A 23,452-nucleotide genomic window follows, 5' to 3' on the forward strand; every position below is an offset into this window, starting at 1 on the left:
ATACTTTCTTGCCAAATACCACTTCTTTCGCTCCCAGTCTTCATTACTTAAGCGAAACATATTTAAATAGAGTTTTGTTTGACTGAATAATTAAATGAGACACCTTTTGTTATAATAATCTCTAAGAGGGTAGACGTGAATTAAAAGAATTCTAATTACGATGATCTGGGATCGGGAGTTGCCATTTGAAAAAAAAAAGAAGAAGAAGAATTACGATGATAGTCATGGACTCATGGCTAAACTGTGAACACGAAATGAAATGAGATAACTAAATATACATATTTTATTATGTGTACAAATTTTATTTATCCCCATAAAAATTCGCCAGTGTGATTCGTTTTTGGTTCAAGTAGTCACAAAATTCATCGATTTACCTACTTATATATTAATTATTAACAAAGCGGGAATTTAAAAATATGAAGTATCCGAACGATATCATCTGAAAACTGTCACCTTTGACAGCATTTGTCATTAACTTAGCTTTTCAAATCGATAATATGTATTGAATTTAAAAATAATAAATTTCATAATTTCTTCTCTACAAAACCTAGCTATAAAAGTTTAATCTTATAACCTGATGCCAGATACAAAAGCATAAAAAGTGTTTCTTTCACAAAAGTTCGTTGAATATTATTTTTCGCATATTATATGGCTGCAACGCTCGAGCGATTTGTGTAGCCGGAAATGTTGGATAAAACTAAAGTATTTTGTTTGTAGGTGACAATGGACCTTTCCCCAGACGAAGAACACTTCCAAGGTCGATTGCTGCATCAGGTATGTTATACAATACGTAGTTTTATATCAATTTGAAAGTATCTTTTACCGAAACAATAGTGGGGGTGTTTCGCAATTTTATCTGAATTATAGAACCATATTGTCATTGTGTTTATTATGAAACATACGTAAAATACATAAAAGTACATATTATAAGTTTCTATATTCTAATTCTATTCATGTGTAAAACTATGTTTTAGAAGTATGTATGTACTTCTCTTATCACTACATAGTATAAAACAAAGTCGCTTTCTCTGTCCCTATGTCCCTATGTATGCTTAAATCTTTAAAACTACGCAACGGATTTTGATGCGGTTTTTTTTAATAGATAGAGTGATTCAAGAGGAAGGTTTTAGTATATAATTTATTATGTTTTAGACAAAGCGGGCGAAGCCGCGGGCGGAAAGCTAGTTAAGAAATAAACTGAAGGACATTTCTTTATTTAAAAATTGGCCGATAAGGCTCATATTTAATTTATTGATCAATTTCTTTACATAAATATCTTACATCTTGTACATGTTAAAAATAAAAGTATAATATTAAATACGCAATAAGCTAGTTAACAAGAGAGAGTTTTAAGTATTTACTTAATTACTAGCGGTCCGCCCCGGCTTCGCCCGTGGTACATATTTACATTTTCTCTACGTAAGAACCATCCTCGTACTTCAAGGAATATAATAAAAAAGGAATTAACGAAATCGGTTCAGCTGTTCTCAAGTTATGCGCTTACCAACACATTTTGGGATTCATTTTTATATTATAGATAATAATATATATATTAACAATAAATTCTATATTGCCCATATTATAAGAAAGATAGTTTTTGAACTTAACTGTAAGGTTAAAACCTTTTAATTCTGTTTATCAATTTTGTAGATTCCAAGTGATCTAGTGTAGTCTACACTAATATTATAAAGAGGAAAACTTTGTTTGTTTGTTTGATTGTAATGAATAGGGTCATAAACTACTGGACCGATTTTAAAAATTCTTTCACCATTCGAAAGCTACATTATCCACGAGTAATATAGGCTATATATCATCATGCTAAGACCAACAGGACCACTAATGCGGGTGAAACCGCGCGGCACAGCTAGTACATTATAAAGCGAATTAAAATTAAATATACTCGTAAAATGTTAAGCTGCGTTACTGAGATACATATAAGAGCGTGTTTAAAATATTTAATTTATAAAATAGAGTGTTACAAGGGGAGGAAAGGCAGTTAAAATCTTCAAAAATTGTGTAACATAATACTTGAACACTCTCTAAATGGTTAAACATGTCATTGCTTATAATTTCTACTAATTGTACAGGCGCTGCCGTGAACAATAAGCTAGTAATATTATTTGATGGGAATGTACAGATCTTTTCATTTGAAAGAAAGAAGAAAGAAAACATTTAAATTTGTTTGTCTTTCTGTCATGATGCAACAGGGTTATTTTTAACATGCTTACTGTACAAGTCACGAAAGATGACTACAAATGGCGGCCGTCTGCGCACGTACACTCATGAAGAAAAGACTTAAGACAAAATAATATTGTAATAACTCAGGCCCCGGAACCACAGACACAATAGAAAATCTAATGTGTCGTGGACCGATCGGGCCACTCGGGGCTCAATGGGTTAATGTTGGTTAACCTTTTGACCGCCAGAGCAAAAACGCATCGCCGTGCCCTCCACGCCAAGCCACAAATTCAATGAGATAACCTTGAAAATAGTAGGGATTCCAAAATGTAATCGATAAACATAATAATTCACGTCTGAATATTTGAATAAACAGCTTATAACACAAAAATAATATTTATTTAACCTCATCTCCTACTGTAAAAACTTAAGACCACATTAAATAGCAACTATCAACAAAAAAAATCAACCTTTTGAGATACAAAAATACATATAAAATTGCAGCAAGTTACAGCACTATTCTCTATCAGTTACGCCCCATTGGCATGTATACATGCCAATGGCGCGGGCAACCATACTTTTTTTTATAATCTCTCGCTTCTGATTAGGGATGTGTAGCTGTATATTATTATAACTTATCGAGTTTATTTATTAAGTTTATATGAACTATAGGTATTATTGTGGAGTGTTTATTTGTAAATATCAAAACAACTATTACCTTTAAATAAAGGGAAATGCATTAAAACTACATATTTATTTTCCAATCATTTAGTTTAATACTTGAGTTATTACAAATACTAATTATATGTAGGTACCTATTTAGGTCAATTACCATATTTTGATATGACATAGCGACAATTTGTATCATAAGAATATTCTAATAAAGGCACTCACACTCTCGGCAATACTCGATAAAATATTTTTACAACTTTCCGCACTTAACAACACGGCACGCGCTTACGACGTCACCAGTCCGACATCTATTCATGTCAATGGCGCAGAAGGGATTGCATATCGATACTGTGCTAGGGATGCGCATGATTGGCGAAAAGGAAAATATTCAAATCAACAATATCCACAATATAGACAATATGGTATTATACCAAAGAATGTAGTATTTACCTTTTTTCTCAGTGACTAAGCTTATATATTTTTTTTGTAGTTATTACAAAAATTAAGCGAATTAGAGTAATTTCGCTGAAATTTTAATGAAGTTACTTGAATATTACACTACATCACTAGTAGGCACGTATACATGTCATTGGCGCGAGAGAACATGCTTTTTTAGCCATTAATTAAGTTATTTTTTGTCATCAAATATTTGAATAACTACTTGGCAATTTTGTTTACTGTGTACAATTATGTAATAACTGGGGATTCAGTTCATAAACTGTATAAATAAAACACGTAAAAGTAAAGGTTTAATATGTTTATTTTGTATTTATCTATGATCTGTTTCTTGGCATGTATAGGTGTCGCTGGCGCACAGGGCACGATTGCGCATGACATCTATAGATGTCATTGGCGTTCAAAAGGTTAAATAATTTGTGTAATGTTGTAAATGCTGGTTATGCAAAACCAAAAATTTTTCTTTTCTTCATGAGTGTATGTGAGCAGACGGCCTTTTTAAACTATGCAAGCCTAACTTAGGTAGTATAAACTACACATAGGTAATATAAAACAAAAGCTCGCTTTCCGCCGTTTGTGTGTCTGTATGCTTAGATCTTTAAAATTACGCAAGAGATTTAGATGTTTTTTTTATATAAAGATTAAAGATAGTGTAATTCAAGAGGAAGGTTTTAATATTAAATTTATTAGGTTTTAAACAAAACTGGCGAAGCTGAAAAGCTAGTTATATAAGTTTACTAGCTTTCCGCCCGCGGCTTCGCCCGCGTTTTCAGAGAAAACCCCGCATAGTTCCCTTTCCCGTGGGATTTCCGGGATAAAACCTATCCTATCTCTCAAGTTGGATCGAACTGCACATGGTGTGCGAATTTTATTATAATCGGTTAAGTGGTTTAGGAGTCCATTGAGAACAAACATTGTGACACGGAATTTATATAGGTATAAATTAAGATTATCTACGCAATACACAGGCAGCACTATGGGACAATCTGGAGCTAGTCCAAGAGCTGCTAGCCGGCGGGGCGCACGGGGACGCGAGGGACGAGCACAGCCGCACCGCGCTGCACGCCGCAGCGCTGGCTGAGCGGAGCCGCTGTCTGCCAGCGCTGTGTGCGAGCGGGGTGGATGTTAATGCTCGATCTGATGATGATACTGGGGGCAAGGTGAGATAGGGACTTGTGTAGGGCAGGTTAAGGCTATATGGGATAATTTGGAGCTAGTCCAAGAGCTGCTAGCCGGCGGGGCGGACGCAGACGCGAGGGACGAGCACAGCCGCACTGCGCTGCACGCCGCAGCGCTGGCTGAGCGGAGCCGCTGTCTGCCGGCGCTGTGTGCGAGCGGGGTGGACGTTAATGCTAGATCTGATGATGATACTGGGGGCAAGGTAAGATAGGGACATGTATAGGGCAGGTTAAGGCTATATGGGATAATTTGGAGCTAGTCCAAGAGCTGCTAGCCGGCGGGGCGGACGCAGACGCGAGGGACGAGCACAGCCGCACTGCGCTGCACGCCGCAGCGCTGGCTGAGCGGAGCCGCTGTGTGCCGGCGCTGTGTGCGAGCGGGGTGGACGTTAATGCTAGATCTGATGATGATACTGGGGGCAAGGTAAGATAGGGACATGTATAGGGCAGGTTAAGGCTATATGGGATAATTTGGAGCTAGTCCAAGAGCTGCTAGCCGGCGGGGCGGACGCGGACGCGGGGGACGAGCACGACGCTGTCTGCCCGCGCTGTGTGCGAGCGGGGTGGACGTTAATGCTAGATCTGATGACGATACTGGGGGCAAGGTAAGATAGGGACATGTATAGGACAGGTCAAGGCTATATGGGACAATCTCGAGCTAGTCCAAGAGCTGCTAGCTGGCGGGGCGGACGCGGACGTGGGGGACGAACACCAATATTGTTATAACTTATAAGCAGTATCACTTATCAATTTGGAGTCTGTAATATTGCTGAATCACTGATAAATTTAAATAATTTTATATATGGATGCCTTAAGATAAAACTTAGAATGAAGGTGGAAATTCTATAGGGAAAAAAGGCAAAAGATTTCATGTAAACGAGCCCAGATAAGATGATCTACTACTACTTTGATGTACTAGTGTACAACTCTTAATGAGACAGCGTTACAACTTACTCCTATCCGCAGAATGAAGTCACGCTGAGAACGTTATAGCGCTGTTGTCAGCGCGTACTAACATCACAGTGCTGAAAGTGGACATAATAATTGTACACTTTTTGAAATATAACTTTCACACTTTACACAGACAGCGCTACACGTGGCGGCAGAATGCGGCCACGCTGAGAACGTCACAGCGCTGTTGTCAGCGGGCGCTGATATCACAGTGTTGACAGCGGCTGGGGACAGCGCGCTGACACTCGCTGAACGGTCGCGGCATAGACACGCTGCGAATGTGCTGCGAGATGCGAGAGGTCAGTGCAGTTGGGTTAAATTTTACTGTTATTTGATGATTGTCATTATTTCATGTTTGATATGGTTTTATTACGTAGAAAAGTATGTTAAGGTGTTATTAGGCACGAAATTTTAAATTATTCATACTTTTTAACAACACCATAAAAAATTGCTGAATTGGTGGAGCCGCTCTCAAGTTTTACCCTACATAAATTTGGCGATTCGTTTTTTTTATTCGATAGATTGTGAAAATTTACATGACTAAAAAGTTGAGTTCTAGTTTTGATTTGGAATTTACCGAAATAAAATGAATTTACATTCAATTAATATTAATTTTCATTAACAAATAACGGTGCATACTAAAAAACGGGTATAACTTTTACTCTAAATTTTATTTAGTAAAAAAATACATATTTAAATCTAGCTGTGCCGCGCGGTTTCACCCGCGTGGCTCCGCTCCTGTTGGTCTTAGCGTGATGATATATTATAGCCTATAGCCTTCCTCGATAAATGAGCTATCTAATACCGAAAGAATTTTTCAAATCGGACCAGTATTTCCGAGATTAGCGCGTTCAAACAAACAAACTCTTCAGCACTATAATATTAGTATAGATTAAGTAAGGTTATATTTTATTATTATATTATTAACTATATCCATTTGAATAACCCATAACCACATAAACAGCATTCTTATTTACTTATTAGTAACCGATCAGCGTGAATTTGTCCGCTTTGACTTATTTAGAGGTGTTTTTTTCAAGTTTAAGATTTTTTAACAATGTGTAATAGTATAGATGTATGCAATATGCATGTATTTCTATGTTATTTATTTTGTATTCATGCAAATATTTAACACTAGGTTTCCGCCCGCGGCTTCGCCCGCGCAGTCAAAGAAAAACCCGCATCCCGTGAGATTTCCGGGATTGCGTCATTTTCCCGGGATAAAAAGTAGCCTATGTCCTTTCTCGGGTATCAAAAAATCTCCATACCAAATTTCATGAAAATTGGTTCAGTAGTTTAGGCGTGATTGAGTAACAGACAGACAGACAGACAGAGTTACTTTCACATTTATAATATTAGTATGGATTATATTACAGTTTGTATGTTAATTTACCAAGTAGAGACATGTCCATCAACCTCAAACATTTATTTATGCAACTAGATAAAAATGAATCGCAAAATGTGTTGGTAAGCGCTTAACTCGAGAACGGCTGAACCGATTTCGATAATTCTTTTTTTATTATATTCCTTGAAGTACGAGGATGGTCCTTATGTAGAGAAAACGTAAACATGTACCACGGGCGAAGCCGGGGCGGACCGCTAGTCTTATATATAAAAATGAATCGCAAAATGTGTTGGTAAGCGCTTAACTCGAGAACGGCTGAACCGATTTCGATAATTCTTTTTTTATTATATTCCTTGAAGTACGAGGATGGTTCTTATGTAGAGAAAACGTAAACATGTACCACGGGCGAAGCCGGGGCGGACCGCTAGTCTTCTTATATATAAAAATGAATCCCAAAATGTGTTGGTAAGCGCATAACTCGAGAACGGCTGAACCGATTTCGATAATTCTTTTTTTATTATATTCCTTGAAGTACGAGGATGGTTCTTACGTAGAGAAAACGTAAATATGTACCACGGGCGAAGCCGGGGCGGACTGCTAGTATTCATATAATAATGGTAATATGAAACTAGTTTGATCAAATTTAATAAGGCTAAGCCAAGGTCACTTTAAAAGCGGGTGTAATTAGACCCTACGGTTTATTAATTCCGCTCGTTGGTTGTTTGTTTTGAAGGTCTAAAAATATCTTCTCATAAATCTTACTTTCGGATAAATAAAATACTAGTGTAGTGCTCCGGCTTTGCACGCATTTAATATGTTGTGGACATATGGCTTATAGAATTTTTTTATAGACTACTAGATTTTTCGCCCGCGGCTTCGCCCGCGTTTTCAAAGAAAAACCCGCATAGTAACGGTTCCTGTGGGATTTCTGGGATAGCCTATGTCTTATTCTGGGTCTTCAGCTACCAATATACTAAACTCATTGTAATCGGTTTAGTAGTTTTTACGTGATACTGATAACTTATAAATTATAACAAACTTCACAAACTTTCGTATTTATAATACTAGCGACCCGCCCCGGCTTCGCACGGGTGCAATGCTGATACTAAATACACTACAGAAAAACTTTTAACGTTGTATATAAAAACATAGCGGCCCGGCCGGCCGGTACCGCTGCAAACGGTACGTCCCGCAATTTTTAAATCTGTAATATCTTCGAAAATATTCACTTAAATCATACGGTGTAAAGGGCCATATAGATCTATATTAAATGAACAATGTATTCAAGGTATTTAATTGGTTATGGATTAATGCTGTATTGGTTTAAATCGCTTCGAAAATTAGCCATTATTTGACGTAAAAAGTAAATGACAAAAAAAAGTTATTGTGGGTAATCCATAAGAGATAGACATATGCCATCGCGGACTTTTCTGTAGACCTTTTCAATGTGTACAATACTTAGTACATTATTTTGATAAAACTCGTAGGGTTCAGCCTGCGTTTGCAATGTAAGCGGAAAAAATGTAATTATTTACGACATCACATTAGAAACCTCAAAAATAACAGTACTTCTCCACTATTTAATGGATGTTATTATACATATAAACCTTCCTCTTGAATCACTCTATCTATTAAAAAAAACCGCATCAAAATCCGTTGTGTAGTTTCAAAGATTTAAGCGTACAAAGGGACATAGGGAAATAGGGACAGAGAATGCGACTTTGTTTTATACTATGTAGTGATTAATATGATTAGCTGATTGTTCCGTTTTTGTCCGGGTTAAATATATAAAATACTGTGTCACTCGTTAAAGATGAAACTATCTAATTGTGAAAGAATTTTTAAAATCGTTCTTGCAGTTTAAAAACTATTAAATCATATCACCAAAAATGCAATATTTTGTTGTTCATGTTGTTTTTCATTTCACATTAAAAGTAAATAATATCGAAGATTTTATGAATGATACATAACGTTGCAAATATGCAGTAAAACAAATAAACATAAAAACGTTGAACCGTACCAATCGCCTGACTGGGCATGATAAATAATTTTAAATTGGTGATATCTTCCAAGATCAGTACTCTATTAAACGCACGGGATATTTCTCTGTATAATGATGAATAAGTAAATGTATTTAAAAATAATTTTGTTACATATCGATAATTTTTAGTTTTTGGGGTTCCGTACCCAAAGGGTAAAACGGGACCCTGTTACTGAGACTTCGTTCTCATAAACCGTGGTAGCTAGAAAGCTGAAATTTTCACAAATATTTATTTCCGTTGCCGCTATAACAACAAATAAAAAATAAAAAACATATTGAGGGGGGCCACCATAGTAGGTAGTATGGCTTTAGCCTCACCATAAAAAATTGAAATATTCAAATAAGATGTTTCATTCAAAAGGAATCGTGAATGTAAAAACAACGTAGCTATATAAGAAAAAATATTTTATTAGATCAAAAGTCTTCCCAAGTAGGGCAGAGTGGGCGATCGAGGTAATCGAGTTACTATGGGTCAAAATCTTATTCGTTTTCTTTAAATTTCATAACCTTTATCTAGTGTGATGCCAATATAATTAGTGGTCGAATAAAATCCATACTAATATTATAAATGCGAAAGTAACTCTGTATGTCTGTCTGTTACTCAATCACGCCTAAACTACTGAACCAATTTGCATGAAATTTGGTATGGAGATATTTTGATACCCGAGAAAGGACATAGGCTACCTTTTATTGCGAAATATGTACCACGGGCGAAGCCGGGGCGGACCTCTAGTCATCTATATACCTAGGTGATATTTTCACGTGAAACAAAAACTTTATCCCTGTTTTTATGAATATGAGCGGACTATAAGACCGGCTACTCATGTACCTGCCGCAGGGGCAATATTGGTACAATCTCTGTTAGTCGGCGGTTGGAACGATTTCAGTTGTTTTATAAATTGCCCCTGCTTGCCTATACACATCACAATTAAGGAGCCAATTAAGGGTCCAATTCCAATATTGCCCCTGCTGCACGTACGAGAGTAGTCGGTTTAACGTAGTAACTATTTAGTTATCTGTGCCTTAACTTTAAGTTGAAGGAGATTGCAAAATGCTATTAAATTATTAATACATAATATTACATATTATATAGGTATTTAAAAAAATATAATGCATTAAAATAAAATAAATCGTTAAAATAAAACAAGATTACACACAATATTATAATGCATTTGAACTCTTTGGTTTGGTCAAGGTTATGGCCGATTTGCGATCACTGTACGATCACTAATATAAATAAATTGCTACTTTCTTTGAAAATGGCATCGCGAAAGGCTGGTCCGATTTAGTTAAGTTTTTAAAGTGAAACTTTTATTACATCGTCTCAAACTTTTTGGTCTGTGTAGCGCATGTCGCGTGACGGTCGGCTGCCGAGTAGGTATAAAGCAGTGTTCGGAAAGTTTCACTTTTACCGTGGTTTCATAAATTGTTTTGTTTTTAATTGTCAGGTTTGCGAGAAACATACATACATATAACATACAGGTTTAGGAAACTTACGGCCATTTAAACTTCGCCTTTTGAGTTTGAGCGAAGAAATATTTTTTCCTTTTTAAATTGTATTGCTTTAAAAGGTTTTGGAGTCGAATAAACGCATCTTTCTTTCTATTATTTATATTAATTTTTAAATCTAAACTAGTTTGTAGTTTTAATAATGTCCTATAATATTTATTATTATTTATTTATTTAATTTTATCTTCTATCTCATTATTGCGCAATAAATAAAGTGAAAAAGGTCAGGAGATAGATGCATATAATATTAGAGGTTCCTTATGTTTTTTATAAATATTTTTTTTTTATTTTCTTCGCTTTGAATAATAAAAAATGTTTTAATTAATAGTATGTTCTATTAACTAGTTTACTACTACTTACCTTATACAAGGAAAAATAAAATAAAAATTATCAATGTCTCTTAGAAAAAAGTTAACTTTCTACTACTGAAGTGAAGAAAAACTTTCAAGTACTATTTTCTATTTTCTACTCGCTTTTCTTCTCAGTACTTACTTCATTTTCAGTGTTGATTAATTTCATTAGGTACTTTATTCATAGTCCTACTAATATTATAAATGCGAAAGTTTGTGAGGATGTGTGTGTGTGTGTGTGTGTGTGTTTGTTACTCTTTCACGTAAATACTACTGAACCGATTACAATGAAATTTAGCACACATAACTTGGATTAACACATAGGATAGGTTTCATCCCGGAATTCCCACGGGAACGGGAACTATGCGGGTTTTTCTTTCAAAACGCGGGCGAAGCCGCGGGCGGAAAGCTACTAGTACATATTCTTAACTAACTTTAAAGATGTGTTTACAATATATTTTCTGCATAAAAATTCGTCAGATGTACATTTTCTGCGCTCTATTTCACATAAAACAATTCTATATTACGTACGGGACCCTAAAACGCATTAAAACGATTGTTTACTTCAATAACCTGTTACCTTTACTCGTCGCATCGAGTTAATGCTAGTGTATAGTCGTCCGTTTAATGAGCGAAATGTTGCCAGGTTTTAAAAAATTTCCCTTGTTTATGGGAACTTGCTGGCTTCTAGGTGGAGTTGTAGGTATGTAACGAAACGTTAGTGTAACGAAATTGAGGCCCCAAGATTAATTCACAGTGAAGACTAACAAGAAATAGATTTGTTATGTAAATTATATTGGAGGATCCCGACGAGTACAATATGGGGGTCTTCAAGCGTAGAGTGAACAGGTACCTTCTAGGGAAGCGCGTTCCATCTTAGACCACATCTCAGCTTAACATCAGGCGAGATTGTGGTCAAGCGCTTCCCTATCAGCAATAAAAAAAAAAAAGGATTGGTACTATGTTCGATTTTTCGGTTAGAGATTTTTCGTAATGTCGTCGCGTTTTACACACTGTAGTGTACTGTGACCTAACTGGTTACTGCACCATTCTAGCCAAAAGTGAATTAGTTGGAAATATGTCATAACTTTTTGATAATATGTACGATATTTTCTGTGTCCTTAAGATTCTCTTTTCTTTTACAAACAGGTCAATATCTGACCCTACACAATTTAGTCTACATTCAAAATATTTTCTTTTTCATTTCTGCAATTAGCATTATTTTTTAAAAGTACTTATGGACAGTAACGTGATGTCAGCATACATCCTATCGTTTTGAATCTATACTAATATTATAGAGCTGAAGAGTTTGTTTGTTTGTTTGAACGTGCTAATCTGGGGAACTACTGGTCCGATTTGAAAAATTCTTTCGGTGTTAAACAGCCCATCTATCGAGGAAGGCTATAGAGTGTAGGCTATATATCATCTCGCTAAGACCAACAGGAGCGGAGCACTGCGGGTAAAACCACGGAGCACAGCTAGCAAACAAATAAAGAAAAGGAGAATTAGAACAAGAAGCATGGGAACCCTATCGCACGTCATTTATTTTTAACGCTCCAGTTCGTTCGCCGGCGCGGTGTCATCCGCACGTCTCCTTATTTGTTGATAATTTAATTTAAATGATGTGTTGTGGTCGTGAAACAATCATGTTTGTGTTCCGTGGGTGAATCGAATTAGAATAAACGTGAATATAGTGGTCAGTCGGGTTTTTAGTGTATCTATGGTGTAATATGTTATAATGTGGAATTTATTTTATTTACCTTTTCTGAAAATTTATAGTATAAGCACAGATAATAATTAGTATAGGCGAATGAAGGAATAAGAAGCTCTAAAATACAAAATTCTAGGGTCACAGTGTTAGTTACCATACTCCTCCGAAACGGCTGGATCATTTCTCGTCAAATTTCTGAGCATATTGGGTCTGAGAATCGGATAACATCTATTTTTTGTACCCAAAGTTTGCCAGGACAGCTAGTTTAATTATATTATGTTTTTGGTTGGATATTTACAAATAGGTATTTACAAGATGAAGGTAGGTAGGACACTGATCTGCTGATCGGCTGATCACTTACTTGTCCCTAAAGAAAATCGATCAGTGAAACAGATGTATAATGCATCTGCCCCTTACCTGGGACATGGGAGTGCCCCTTACCTGGGACATGGACATGGGACTTCACTTTTATTCACAAGATATTTTTATGAAAATATATAGTTTAGTGGAAACAGAAGTAGAATACTTAAATAGAACAAGGAGTATTATACATAGCCCTGAGGTTAGAGAAACGCTAAGTCTATTTTCCGGTTAGTTCTGTTATGTAACTAAGCTTTATTTTAATTAACAATTGTAGAAATGTTACTTGTGTTAGAATATGTTTTCCATGAAAAACCTATTACGGTGCATATCACAGGTGCATATACATCAAACGAGCGAGCGTTCATTCTAACCCCACTATGTCAAATTATTTTAGTGTAAACAGGCGTAGAGCATTCTTTCGTTGTTCTTAGTGCGTTCGAAAAGATTCTATGCACTGTTCTAACACTGAATACGAGTTTTTGTTTACACTAAAATAATTTGACATAGTGGGGTTAGAATGAGCGCTCGCTCGTTTGATGTAAATTATGCTCTTGATCTAGCTCTAGCTCTATGTTCTTTTAATGTACCTAGATCACTACATAGTATAAAACAAAGTCGCTTTCTCTATCCCTATGTCCCTTTGTATGCTTAAATCTTTAAAACTACGCAACGGATTTTGATGCGGTTTTGTTTAATAGATAATGTGATTCAAGAGGAAGGTTTAAGTATATAATTTATTAGGTTTTAGACAAAGCGGGCGAAGCCGCGGACGGTAAGCTAGTTATAACTAATTTTGCTACCTCTATTCCCTGTCTCACCCTTTTCCATGTTTTAAGTTACCAAAGTTCTTGGTCTGTTTTTAAGTTTCAATCTATTTTTGTTTCAAAATATGTATATTTAAAACCGTCCAACTGTTTTTTTTCGTAAAACAGGTAAGTACCTACCTTATAGACGGACTGTTCTTTTACTATCCATTTCAGCACTAGCTGTGCCCCACGGTTGAACATGTGGCACCACTGGCTAAATCTTACACTCATGACTCATTATTATGGGTTATGGGATCAAATAAAAAAAAATAGTCATTAGACTTTGCGCCTATTTTCAATCAAAATTTCATCCTAATTAGTGCAGTGGTTTAGGCGTGAAAGCGTAACAAACAGACTGACAGACTTTCACATTTTTAATATTATTATGAACCGTTTAAGTAACTACTTAGGTATAAATTTATTAATATCTATTTACACAGTAAATGCATAATGATAATTGGATTGGAAACAGAATTGTGTCATTTTAAAATATTTGTTATTATTGGTGCATAGAATAATTAAAAATACATTAACAGATAAGACAATTATCATAACATACAATAGATAGATATCATACTTTAGAATAAATACAAGTTGCACCACTCGACTTGATTTTCTTGTTTGTGAAATTTCATTGAAATTTTTAAACAGACTACCGAAAAGTATGTTATTTTTGCAAATAATTTATCTCTAACTTAAAGATGAACACGCGTGTGTAGTACATATTTATTTACTAACATTGGGGATATGCCGTAAATAATTTCATTTTAACTCATTTGTACCCACTGAGTACTAACAATATTAATTACAAATGGACGAAACAAGTATAAAAGATCGATGCATATAAATTACATTTAACACGCAAGGTGCAGTACTTTCCGTACCCAAAGGGTAGAGTCCGTCTGTACGTCTACCACTAGGCTGTATTTCATGAACCGTGATAGATATGTACTTGAAATATCAGAGATGATATTGTATTTTGAAGTGAAAACTTCTTTAGCGGCGTTGAGCACTTTTTCTGTAATGGGTATAAAATCTTAAACTCGCGTCAGGACACGTGACCTGATCGAAAAAGCGTAAGACGGATACCATTCCAAAATATCAAACATGCTCAACGTTAATAATCAAGTTTTCACTTCTGCCGGCACTCCCCCAGTGCAACCCGTCTTTTTTATATAAATCCACGTTTGAGACGATCATAAATTAAATGGATGACCAAATTTTTTGTATTTGCTCTGTAGTTGGTTCGTACGGAACCCACAGTGTCGCGAGTCCGCGTCACACTTAACCGATATACTAAAATATAGATTAAAATATTAAAGAGATAAATACATAGTAATGAGTCACTAATAATATAACCGGAAGCACTTAAGTTTATCTTCTACAAAAACTTAGTGTCAGGCCCTTGACCTTACAAACGATTTAGATTATACATATTATGGTGATAATAATATAATTCTTAGCGTTATTACCGCCACATTATTTATTTAATCTAAAAATTACTAAATTGGATATCCTTCATTCTCCTTCGATAAAATACCTATAGACCTATTTCAGACACTAGTCCTTCACAACGAAAATGCTACATACTTACATATTTAGTTCGTTTGTAATAGTTTTAAGTTGTGAAGGCATAAATGAACTTTTATTTTTATTATTATCCATACTAATATTATAAATGCGAAAGTAACTCTGTCTGTCTGTCTGTTACTCAATCACGCCTAAACTACTGAACCAATTTGCATGAAATTTGGTATGGAGATATTTTGATACCCGAGAAAGGACATAGGCTACCTTATAGTTGAATAAGACGCATTTAAAATCGTTTTATGTTTGTCTATCTTTCACGTCGAAATGGATCGACTGTATGATAAAAATTTTGTATCTATAGAGATAGTTAGGAGACGATAATTATCAGCGTTGAAACATTTCATTCCTATGAAAAATTCCTTCAAAAAATGGGCGAAGCCGCGGCGAAAAGCTAATATGTAATTAATAAAACATGAGCCGAATTGAAATGTAAACTAAGCAGGTAATTAAAAATGCAAAAAACCATTTACCGTTAATTTTGGCGTAACTATGAATACATTAGTTCATACTATCTTATAAATGAGGCTGTTTTTTTGCGAATTGACCGTTTGATTTAGTCTGTGGAGTAACAAATATAGTCTAGTTTACAGATATGAGAAATTTTTAAAGAATTGAAAATTTTCGAGCATCAAAATCCGTTGCGTAGGTAGTTAAAAAGATTTAAGCATACATAGGGACATAGGGTCAAAGAAAGCGACTTTGGTTTTAAACCAAAGTTAAAAAAAGTGTAAAGTATAAACCATTACAAATATAAACATAAAGTGTAAACCATTGGTTTATATTAGGCAGTGATGTAAATATACGATTGTACTAATCTGGGGTACATATCATTCATAAGACATGTTTCTATGACGGTATTCAGTTATCACACAGTGACACAACTCACTCAGCTGTTTCAAGTGACCCCAAGTGACCTCTGATAAGAATGACATCATAATATTAAGGTTTGAATCTCACTGGGAGAATATTTTTTAGTTTTTTGATTGAGATTATTCTTCTATTTCGTACCCTCATCTCAGTATGACTATGGCTTTGCCCGAGTAAAAATAGCGTTAGTCGTGTTAAGAGTCGTCTTATTGTCACTCTGTCTTAAGATTAAATAAGTCATCATTTGATGACTGACCGCAGTAGTGACTAGTGGCCCTGCCTTCCAAGCCAGAGGTCGTGGGTTCGATTTTCACCCGGGGCAAATATTTGTGTGATGAACATAGATGTTTGCTCTGTTTCTGGGTGTTAATTATCTATATAAGTATTTATTCAAAATTATATACGTATGTTTATCAGGCATCTGGTTTCCGTAACACAAGCGAAAGCGTAGTATGGGATCAGATTGTGCCGTGTGTGAAAAATTGTCCTGAAATATTTATTATTTATTTATATATTTAAAGTCTCCTTGTAAGAAATTACAACACGTTTAGGTATACCTCAGTTCTCTGTATTTATTTAAAGATAATAATAACAACAGCGGCTTAAAAAACAAACGAGCTCGAGCGTCGATAAATCATCGATCAGCCTAACACGCCATTTGTAGTTACAATTTACAATAACTAATTACAAACTGCATCGTGATGCAAACCTTAAATCGATTTCACTCTATTAACATATGTTTTATGAACTATGACTACTTTATAGTGCGAGAGCTTGTGGAGTTTTCCCGTCGGCATCACAATCCTGCTAATATTATAAGTCCGAAAGTTGGTGAGGATGGATGTATGTATATGTATTTAGGTTTGTTACTTTTTCACGTAAACTACTGAACCGATTACAATGAAATTTAGCGCACATATAGGGGGTAACTTAGATAGGATAGGTTTTATCTACTATGTTTTTCTTTGAAATCGCGGGCAATGCCGCGGGCGGTAATGTAGTATAGTAAATAATTGCCAATATCTTAGTTAAATTAGTAGTATATAGTACTTACAGAGTTATTCAAGTAAATGTTTATTTGTAGTGTGAATTATGATTTAAAATCGGTGCAAGAAAACTTCAAAGAGTTGAGATTAATATCTCTCTCAACTCTCTGTTAATACATTGCAATATAATTATTGCAATGTATTAAAAGACCGCAATGAAGTCATATTATGATAATTGCACGTCTAAGTTTTCAAGCCACATCGAATGTTTTGTTGGTATCTGAAACTGCAATAGTGTATCGATGAACTAAACATTTCGTCAGTAGGCTCTCGCACTATACCTTTAATTAGTAAAATATTACGTGATTTAGGTTGTAATTTAGCACGCATTGTCCTAAAAATAGCATGAAAATATTAGTTACTAGAGGTCCGCCCCGGCTTCGCCCGTGGTACATATTTCGCAATAAAAGGTACCTAGCCTATGTCCTTTCTCGGGTATCAAAATATCTCTATACCAAATTTCATGCAAATTGGTTCGGTAGTTTAGGCGTGATTGAGTAACAGACAGACAGACAGAGTTACTTTCGCATTTATAATATTAGTATGGATTCTCAACTTTAAAGTAACGTGTATAATAATGGAAAGCTTATACTGCCGTAGATTAATTGTAGTTTTTGATAAATATAATACACTAGCGGTCCGCCGTGGCTTCGCCCGTGGTACATATTTACGTTTTCTCTACATAAGAACCATCCTCGTACTTCAAGGAATGTAATAAAAAAAGAATTATCGAAATCGGTTCAGCCGTTCTCGAGTTATGCGCTTACCAACACATTTTGCGATTCATTTTTATATTTAAGACTAGCGGTCCGCCCCGGCTTCGCCCGTGGTACATATTTACGTTTTCTCTACATAAGAACCATCCTCGTACTTCAAGGAATATAATAAAAAAAGAATTATCGAAATCGGTTCAGCCGTTCACATGTGATGCCGTGATAGATAAACCACGTTAACACAGGAAAGCACTAAACGTAGTTAATTACGAAATTATGCAGTAGCACAGTATTACAATATTATTTCCTACAGTAAGGAAACGCCTTTGATGTCGCGCGATGCCGCCGCCAGCGTAGGTACTTACGCTGCCACACGAAAATACGCTAGGGTTGCAACAAATGGGAAATAAAACAATTGTGATTATTAATATTATGATGAAATCATTTATTCATATGTACATTCAAAATAATTGCGATTATTAAATCTGATGTAATTATTTGTTCATAAATATATAATTACAGATATTGCACTGCTAAATATTTACGTGGACACTATTTTTGGATGTTCTTAATTGTATATTATAACATTTAACTAAGTAATGCGTTCGCATTGGGATGTACAATCTGATTAGAAAATAATGAGGACAACATATTATACATATAGCTTTGATTTTAATTCAACAGTTACAATTAATACAATCTTTCTGAAATATTGTTTCCTTCTGGGATTTCAATGTAGATTTACATCCGTAAACGGAACAGTTTTTGCGCGCCATAGAATATGTAAGTACCTATGTATAATAAAATTATTACACAAAAAATACGACTGCGTCGTCCTTTCGCGATAGTTAATGCAAACTCAGCGTGATTGCATTAAGCGGCCCGCGTCGCCCGACCCCCCGCCAGTTCCCCTCCGTTTCTCTGCACAAGTACATTCGTCGCCATACTGTAGGAAATATGGTAATACTGTGGCAGTAGGTAGTCACGAATACTATGTATTAGTAAAACAGAAAGGAACTGCTTGATGTATATATGGAGTTTCCTTAATTTTGCGAACACGTTTATGATAAAATCGTAATAGTTTGGTCTGCTTATCCGATGCCATCTTGCATGTGTTAGGATATTTTTTAAATATAAAATGAAAATAAAGTAAAAAAGATTTAATTGTGCAGAAACTTTTAGTTTAAAGGAGTTGTTTTTATATATATATATTTTTTTTTAACCATTTTGGTACCAAAAATTTTATATCAAATATTTTATTAGACATTTAACAGTTATTAATCGATGCTGATAATGTCCCTGAATATCTATTTCATCCCTACTTCAATACTAATATTAAAATACGAAAGTAAAGTCTCTAACTGTCTCTTTTTCACGCCGAAACCACTGAACTGTATTGGATGAAATTTGGTACAGATGTACTTTGACACCTGTGAAACGACATAGGATAGATTTTACCCCGGAAATCCTAAGGGTGGATATGCAGGTTATTCTTTAGTTACGCGGGCGAGGGCAAGGGCTGAAAGTTGGTCCTTTCAAAAATAAATGTCCTGGGCTTACAGCCAAAAGGACTTGGCAAAAGCATATGCTAATAAAACGAAAAAAACGACGAGAACAGATATAGGTACGGGTTATTCTTTGATTACGCGGACGAAGTCACGGTCAGAAAGTTGGTCCTTTCAAAAATAAATGTCCTGGGCTTACAGCCAAGAGGATTTGTTACATGTTATGAGGGTTGCATAACAACAAATTCGACTTAACATAGTCGTATTACGGTGCGGTTAACCACGTGTCCTGTCACGCATCGATGGCGCACGCCCTGCCCCTGAGTAACCTCAGCTTAAAGTATGTGTATTATATGTATACGTTTAGGAAAAGTATGCGTTCCCGAAGACATTTTGAAGTGACACTTCTTTAGGCGCGTTGAGAGTAAAATTTCAAGATCGCGTCATGGCAATACCCGCATTTCATGGAGTAAGGCGACGATTTTGGTATCTTTGAATCTTGCCAAATAAGTGACCTGACACGTATACTCGGCATAATCGCTATGTTTTTTGTATACTAGCTGACCCCTGTATAGCTTGGTCTGCTGTCAAAAGTAATATATATTTAAGTGGGATGCTATTATTCTTTACGGAATCTTCTGTATTTCTTGAGGTAACATTAAATGAGAAACTACAGTAGCCAATTGTTTTTCTTACTGATCCGGTGATAAATAATATTTTTTCGTATTCTGATGATTTTAGTGCTTCTATGCAAAGCCTGCTTGAATAAACCATTTTTTATTCCTGCTCAGCTCTTATTGGCAAAAGTGTGATGCTATATACTTATACAGGGTGTCCCACTATTGGTATACTAAGCGCGAAGGGACTTGTAGTTTTGCATACACTGATCACGTAAAAAATACTTAAAAAACAAAATTACATCAAAAATTTTTTGCTAAAATTTTCCTGAAAATCCATGTTTTCTTCTCTAGCTTCGCGCAGCCGGCATATACCGCTTCTCTAATGTGAGCATTTTGTCTGAAAACATAATCTTAAACGATAGCTCACGTGCTGGTGGCAAAGTTGGGCGGGTTGCTTGTTATGGGTATACACATAGAGTTTTAAGAATTCATCTATTTGAAAAAAAATGCGTCTGGAATTTTATAAGTATTTTTTACGTACTCAGCGTATGCAAAACTATAACCTCCTTTGAGCTTAGTATACCAACAGTGGGACACCCTGTATAGCCTATAGCCGTTCTTGATAACAAACTCTTCAGCTTTTAAATATTATATTAGTGTTGTCTGATGGCTGTAACCTATCCGGTTATACCTAGTTTTAGCCGGCTACAACTAATTACACTAATTGCCAGTTACAGGTAACAAATTAGATAATGAGAACTAAGTTCAGCCTTCATCAAATAGTTTAGAACTAAACTCAGAAAAAGATAGTTTCTGTATATTGAAGTGAAACTTCTTTATCGGGGTTGGAAAAAAAATTAGTGTAACATTTTTTCGTTACGCGTGACATTTTTCCGTTACGCGCCATCTTTTTCTAATCCCCCCGCGTGATTCGACGTATTTCTGTAAAGTTGCATATAGTAAATTATTTTTGAAAAATAAGGCCATAAAGAAGTTTCACTTCTTACGTGTGTACACTAGTACACGCACACATTTTTTAAATAAAAGAGACGTTTTGAATTGTGGTAGGGTAAAGATAAGAATTGATTTATATTAGGATTAGAATAACTTACTATCTAGAGCAGCGGTTCCCGAATTCTTTTGGCTTCGGAACCCTTTTTGTTTCACCATTTTTCGGCGGAACCCTAGCTTTTAGTAAGAAGTAAACTAAAGACGGAAATACACTTACATCTCGTGGCGTGTGGTAGCGCGCCAGAAGCATATCGGTTTCATACATTTAATATGGTTAAAGATATACTTGTATGCCTTGTCGTGTCACGTCCTGTCAAATGTATGAAAACGTATGATCCTGGCGCGCCACGACATGCCACGCCACGTAAGTATATTTCCGCCTTAACAGCAACATTTTTTTTCGTGAAATCACACCATCTGAGGCTTTTTGGATTGGTGTCCGCAAAGTTTGATGTTAAGAGAAAGACTTTTTAAGATAAAAATATTAACTTAGTTAGAAGAAAAGGTAATTACAAAAATTTTAATGTGATGAATGAAATCTCTTCATAGTTTTCCTTAAAATTACATCGAAGTCAGGTTTTATGTCCGACAATTGGATGCGGAGGTCTGGTGCAGCATTCAACCTACTCCTAAACTTATTTTTCGTGTAGGCGTACGCTGAAAACCCAGCCTCGCATCTGTAAGTTGTCACAAATGGGAGTAATGCTATGATAGCTTTTTCAGCAATGCCCGGGTATTCGTTTTTCAGGCCAATCCAAAATTGACTAGGGTTCATGATAGCTTCAGATTCGAAAAGTTGTTGGAGTGTGGATGAATTTTTAATATCAATTAAATTTTTATATTCCAATACAGTCAGTGTTAAAGGTTTGGTACTAATCCTAAATGGATTTCGGACCCATTCGATTTCCCGTAACCGAAGCTTTTCTTCTGGAAAATATTCCTCCAAAGATGTTTTTAGGTTTGTCAAATGTTCACGTATACTTATCTCTACGTCTGTAGCGATTTGAAGAAGATTATATTTTTTGAGAAATTGCTCAAGTAGTGGAAAACACTCATACCTTTTTTACGTCAATTTAATATTATCACAAGTGAAACGATTTACAATATGGAAATCTTGAATTTTCGCGGAACCCCTGAGGGTCTTTCACGGAACCTCAGGGTTCCGCGGAACACCTTTTGGGAACCGCTGATCTAGAGGAACAAGATATGGAATAGACCTTGCTCTTATCAGAATTAGCATTGGGATTTTCATAAGGATTAGGATTAGGACTATAAATATAATATATAGGATAGGTATAAATAAGTGGACGAAAAAGAAATAAATTATGTTAATGTAAAAATTACACAATAAGATATAAAATCATGCAAAAATGTCACATATAAACAGCTAATAATGTAATATTTATGCAATATTTATTCTAGTTTTATCGATATCATAAAAACCCAACTGACCTCAGACAACTTGCATCAATATCTCCATTCTATCAACAAACAACGTTTTGAATAATAAATACCACCGTGCCAAATTACGTTCTTGCAAAATAAATAACAAAGTGCTAGTGATTATATTCCTGAGAGAGAAAAGAAAAGATGGGCGTTTGACCGGCCAGTAGCCGCCGGTCTAATATGTTAAACCGCTTTCGATCCGCGGCGGGTAACGTGCGATCGTCGTATTCCGAAAAGCGTGGGCGCAGGCGCATCGAGCCGGAGGACGCGTACGATGCGGCGCAGTACTTTGTTGAAGATGTGCAGGATCCGTGGCATGAAGGTGGGGTATGGCAGTGCTTTTTTTCCTGCAGGTATATGACAGAGCAAGCAAAGGTAGGTGGGGTCGAGAACGTGTAGAATCCGTGGCATGAAAGTATGCCAATTTTTTTTGTGACAGGGCGCAAAAGGGCATTTTATTTTTTATTCAGATGCTCTAGAACGTAACGTCTATCCTGCTATATAAACCCTCTATAGCTCTACGTATGTTCAACCGACTTCAGAAGAAGGAGGAAGTTTTTTAGATTATATTTTATGTGTCTGTTATCTCACAACTTTCGACAAGTTAACCCGATTTTGACCATCTTTATTTATTTGAAAGCCTTCAGTGTGGTCCCATTTTTTGATCTAGTTCTGATATTTAAAAGGGGACTTAGATCAATAATGTTCTTTTCAGATGCATTGGAACGAGAGCGTCTCTCTACTCACGCGCAGCTCCGCGAGCTGGTCGTCAGGGGCGACGCGCGGGCACTCCACGATAAGTTGGAAGTGCTTGGGCCAGCTGCGGCCATCATTGCCAACTTGACGCCCGGCGGTGCGAATACGTTGTTATATGTGTAAGTAGTGTGTTTGAGCTGAAGAGGTGGAGTTGGTTGATTGTTGAAATATTAGAGAAGTAGTGAAAGGATGAGTGGGATATCAAGTGTTTCGAGGTTACCGAGTAAACACAACCAGTGTGATTTGTGTGAAAAACAGTTTTTTTTCTAGGTAAATGATTAAAGAGAAATTTTATTTGTATTCGATTTGTCAATTCTTCTTTAATAAGCAACCTTCCG

The 23,452-nt window shown here is 35.8% G+C and overlaps 1 protein-coding gene across 9 annotated transcripts in view; it reads left to right on the plus strand.

The window, feature by feature from the left end:
* Positions 1–481: 481 nt before the first annotated feature.
* Lrrk (Leucine-rich repeat kinase) overlaps positions 482–23,452 on the plus strand; it is a 147,950-nt gene continuing 124,979 nt past the window's right edge. For 4 of the 9 annotated variants that reach the window (XM_089712745.1, XM_089712743.1, XM_089712744.1 and 1 more), the window contains exons 1-5: positions 482–618; positions 718–774; positions 4,275–4,466; positions 5,569–5,734; positions 23,074–23,233. In XM_089712745.1, coding sequence (XP_089568871.1) covers positions 724–774; positions 4,275–4,466; positions 5,569–5,734; positions 23,074–23,233 — 569 coding nt within the window. In that variant the 5' untranslated portion in view covers positions 482–618; positions 718–723. Of the gene's footprint in view, positions 619–717; positions 775–4,274; positions 4,467–5,568; positions 5,735–12,222; positions 12,395–22,334; positions 22,681–23,073; positions 23,234–23,452 lie in introns of those variants that run through there. The other 5 variants (XM_089712747.1, XM_089712748.1, XM_089712750.1 and 2 more) reach the window with 5 other exon arrangements.

The sequence above is a fragment of the Colias philodice genome, chromosome 29, assembly GCF_061535455.1.
Source record: "Colias philodice isolate Cphi_HAF_F1 chromosome 29, ilColPhil1 Martin Lab GWU primary, whole genome shotgun sequence".
Taxonomy (NCBI): domain Eukaryota; kingdom Metazoa; phylum Arthropoda; class Insecta; order Lepidoptera; family Pieridae; genus Colias; species Colias philodice.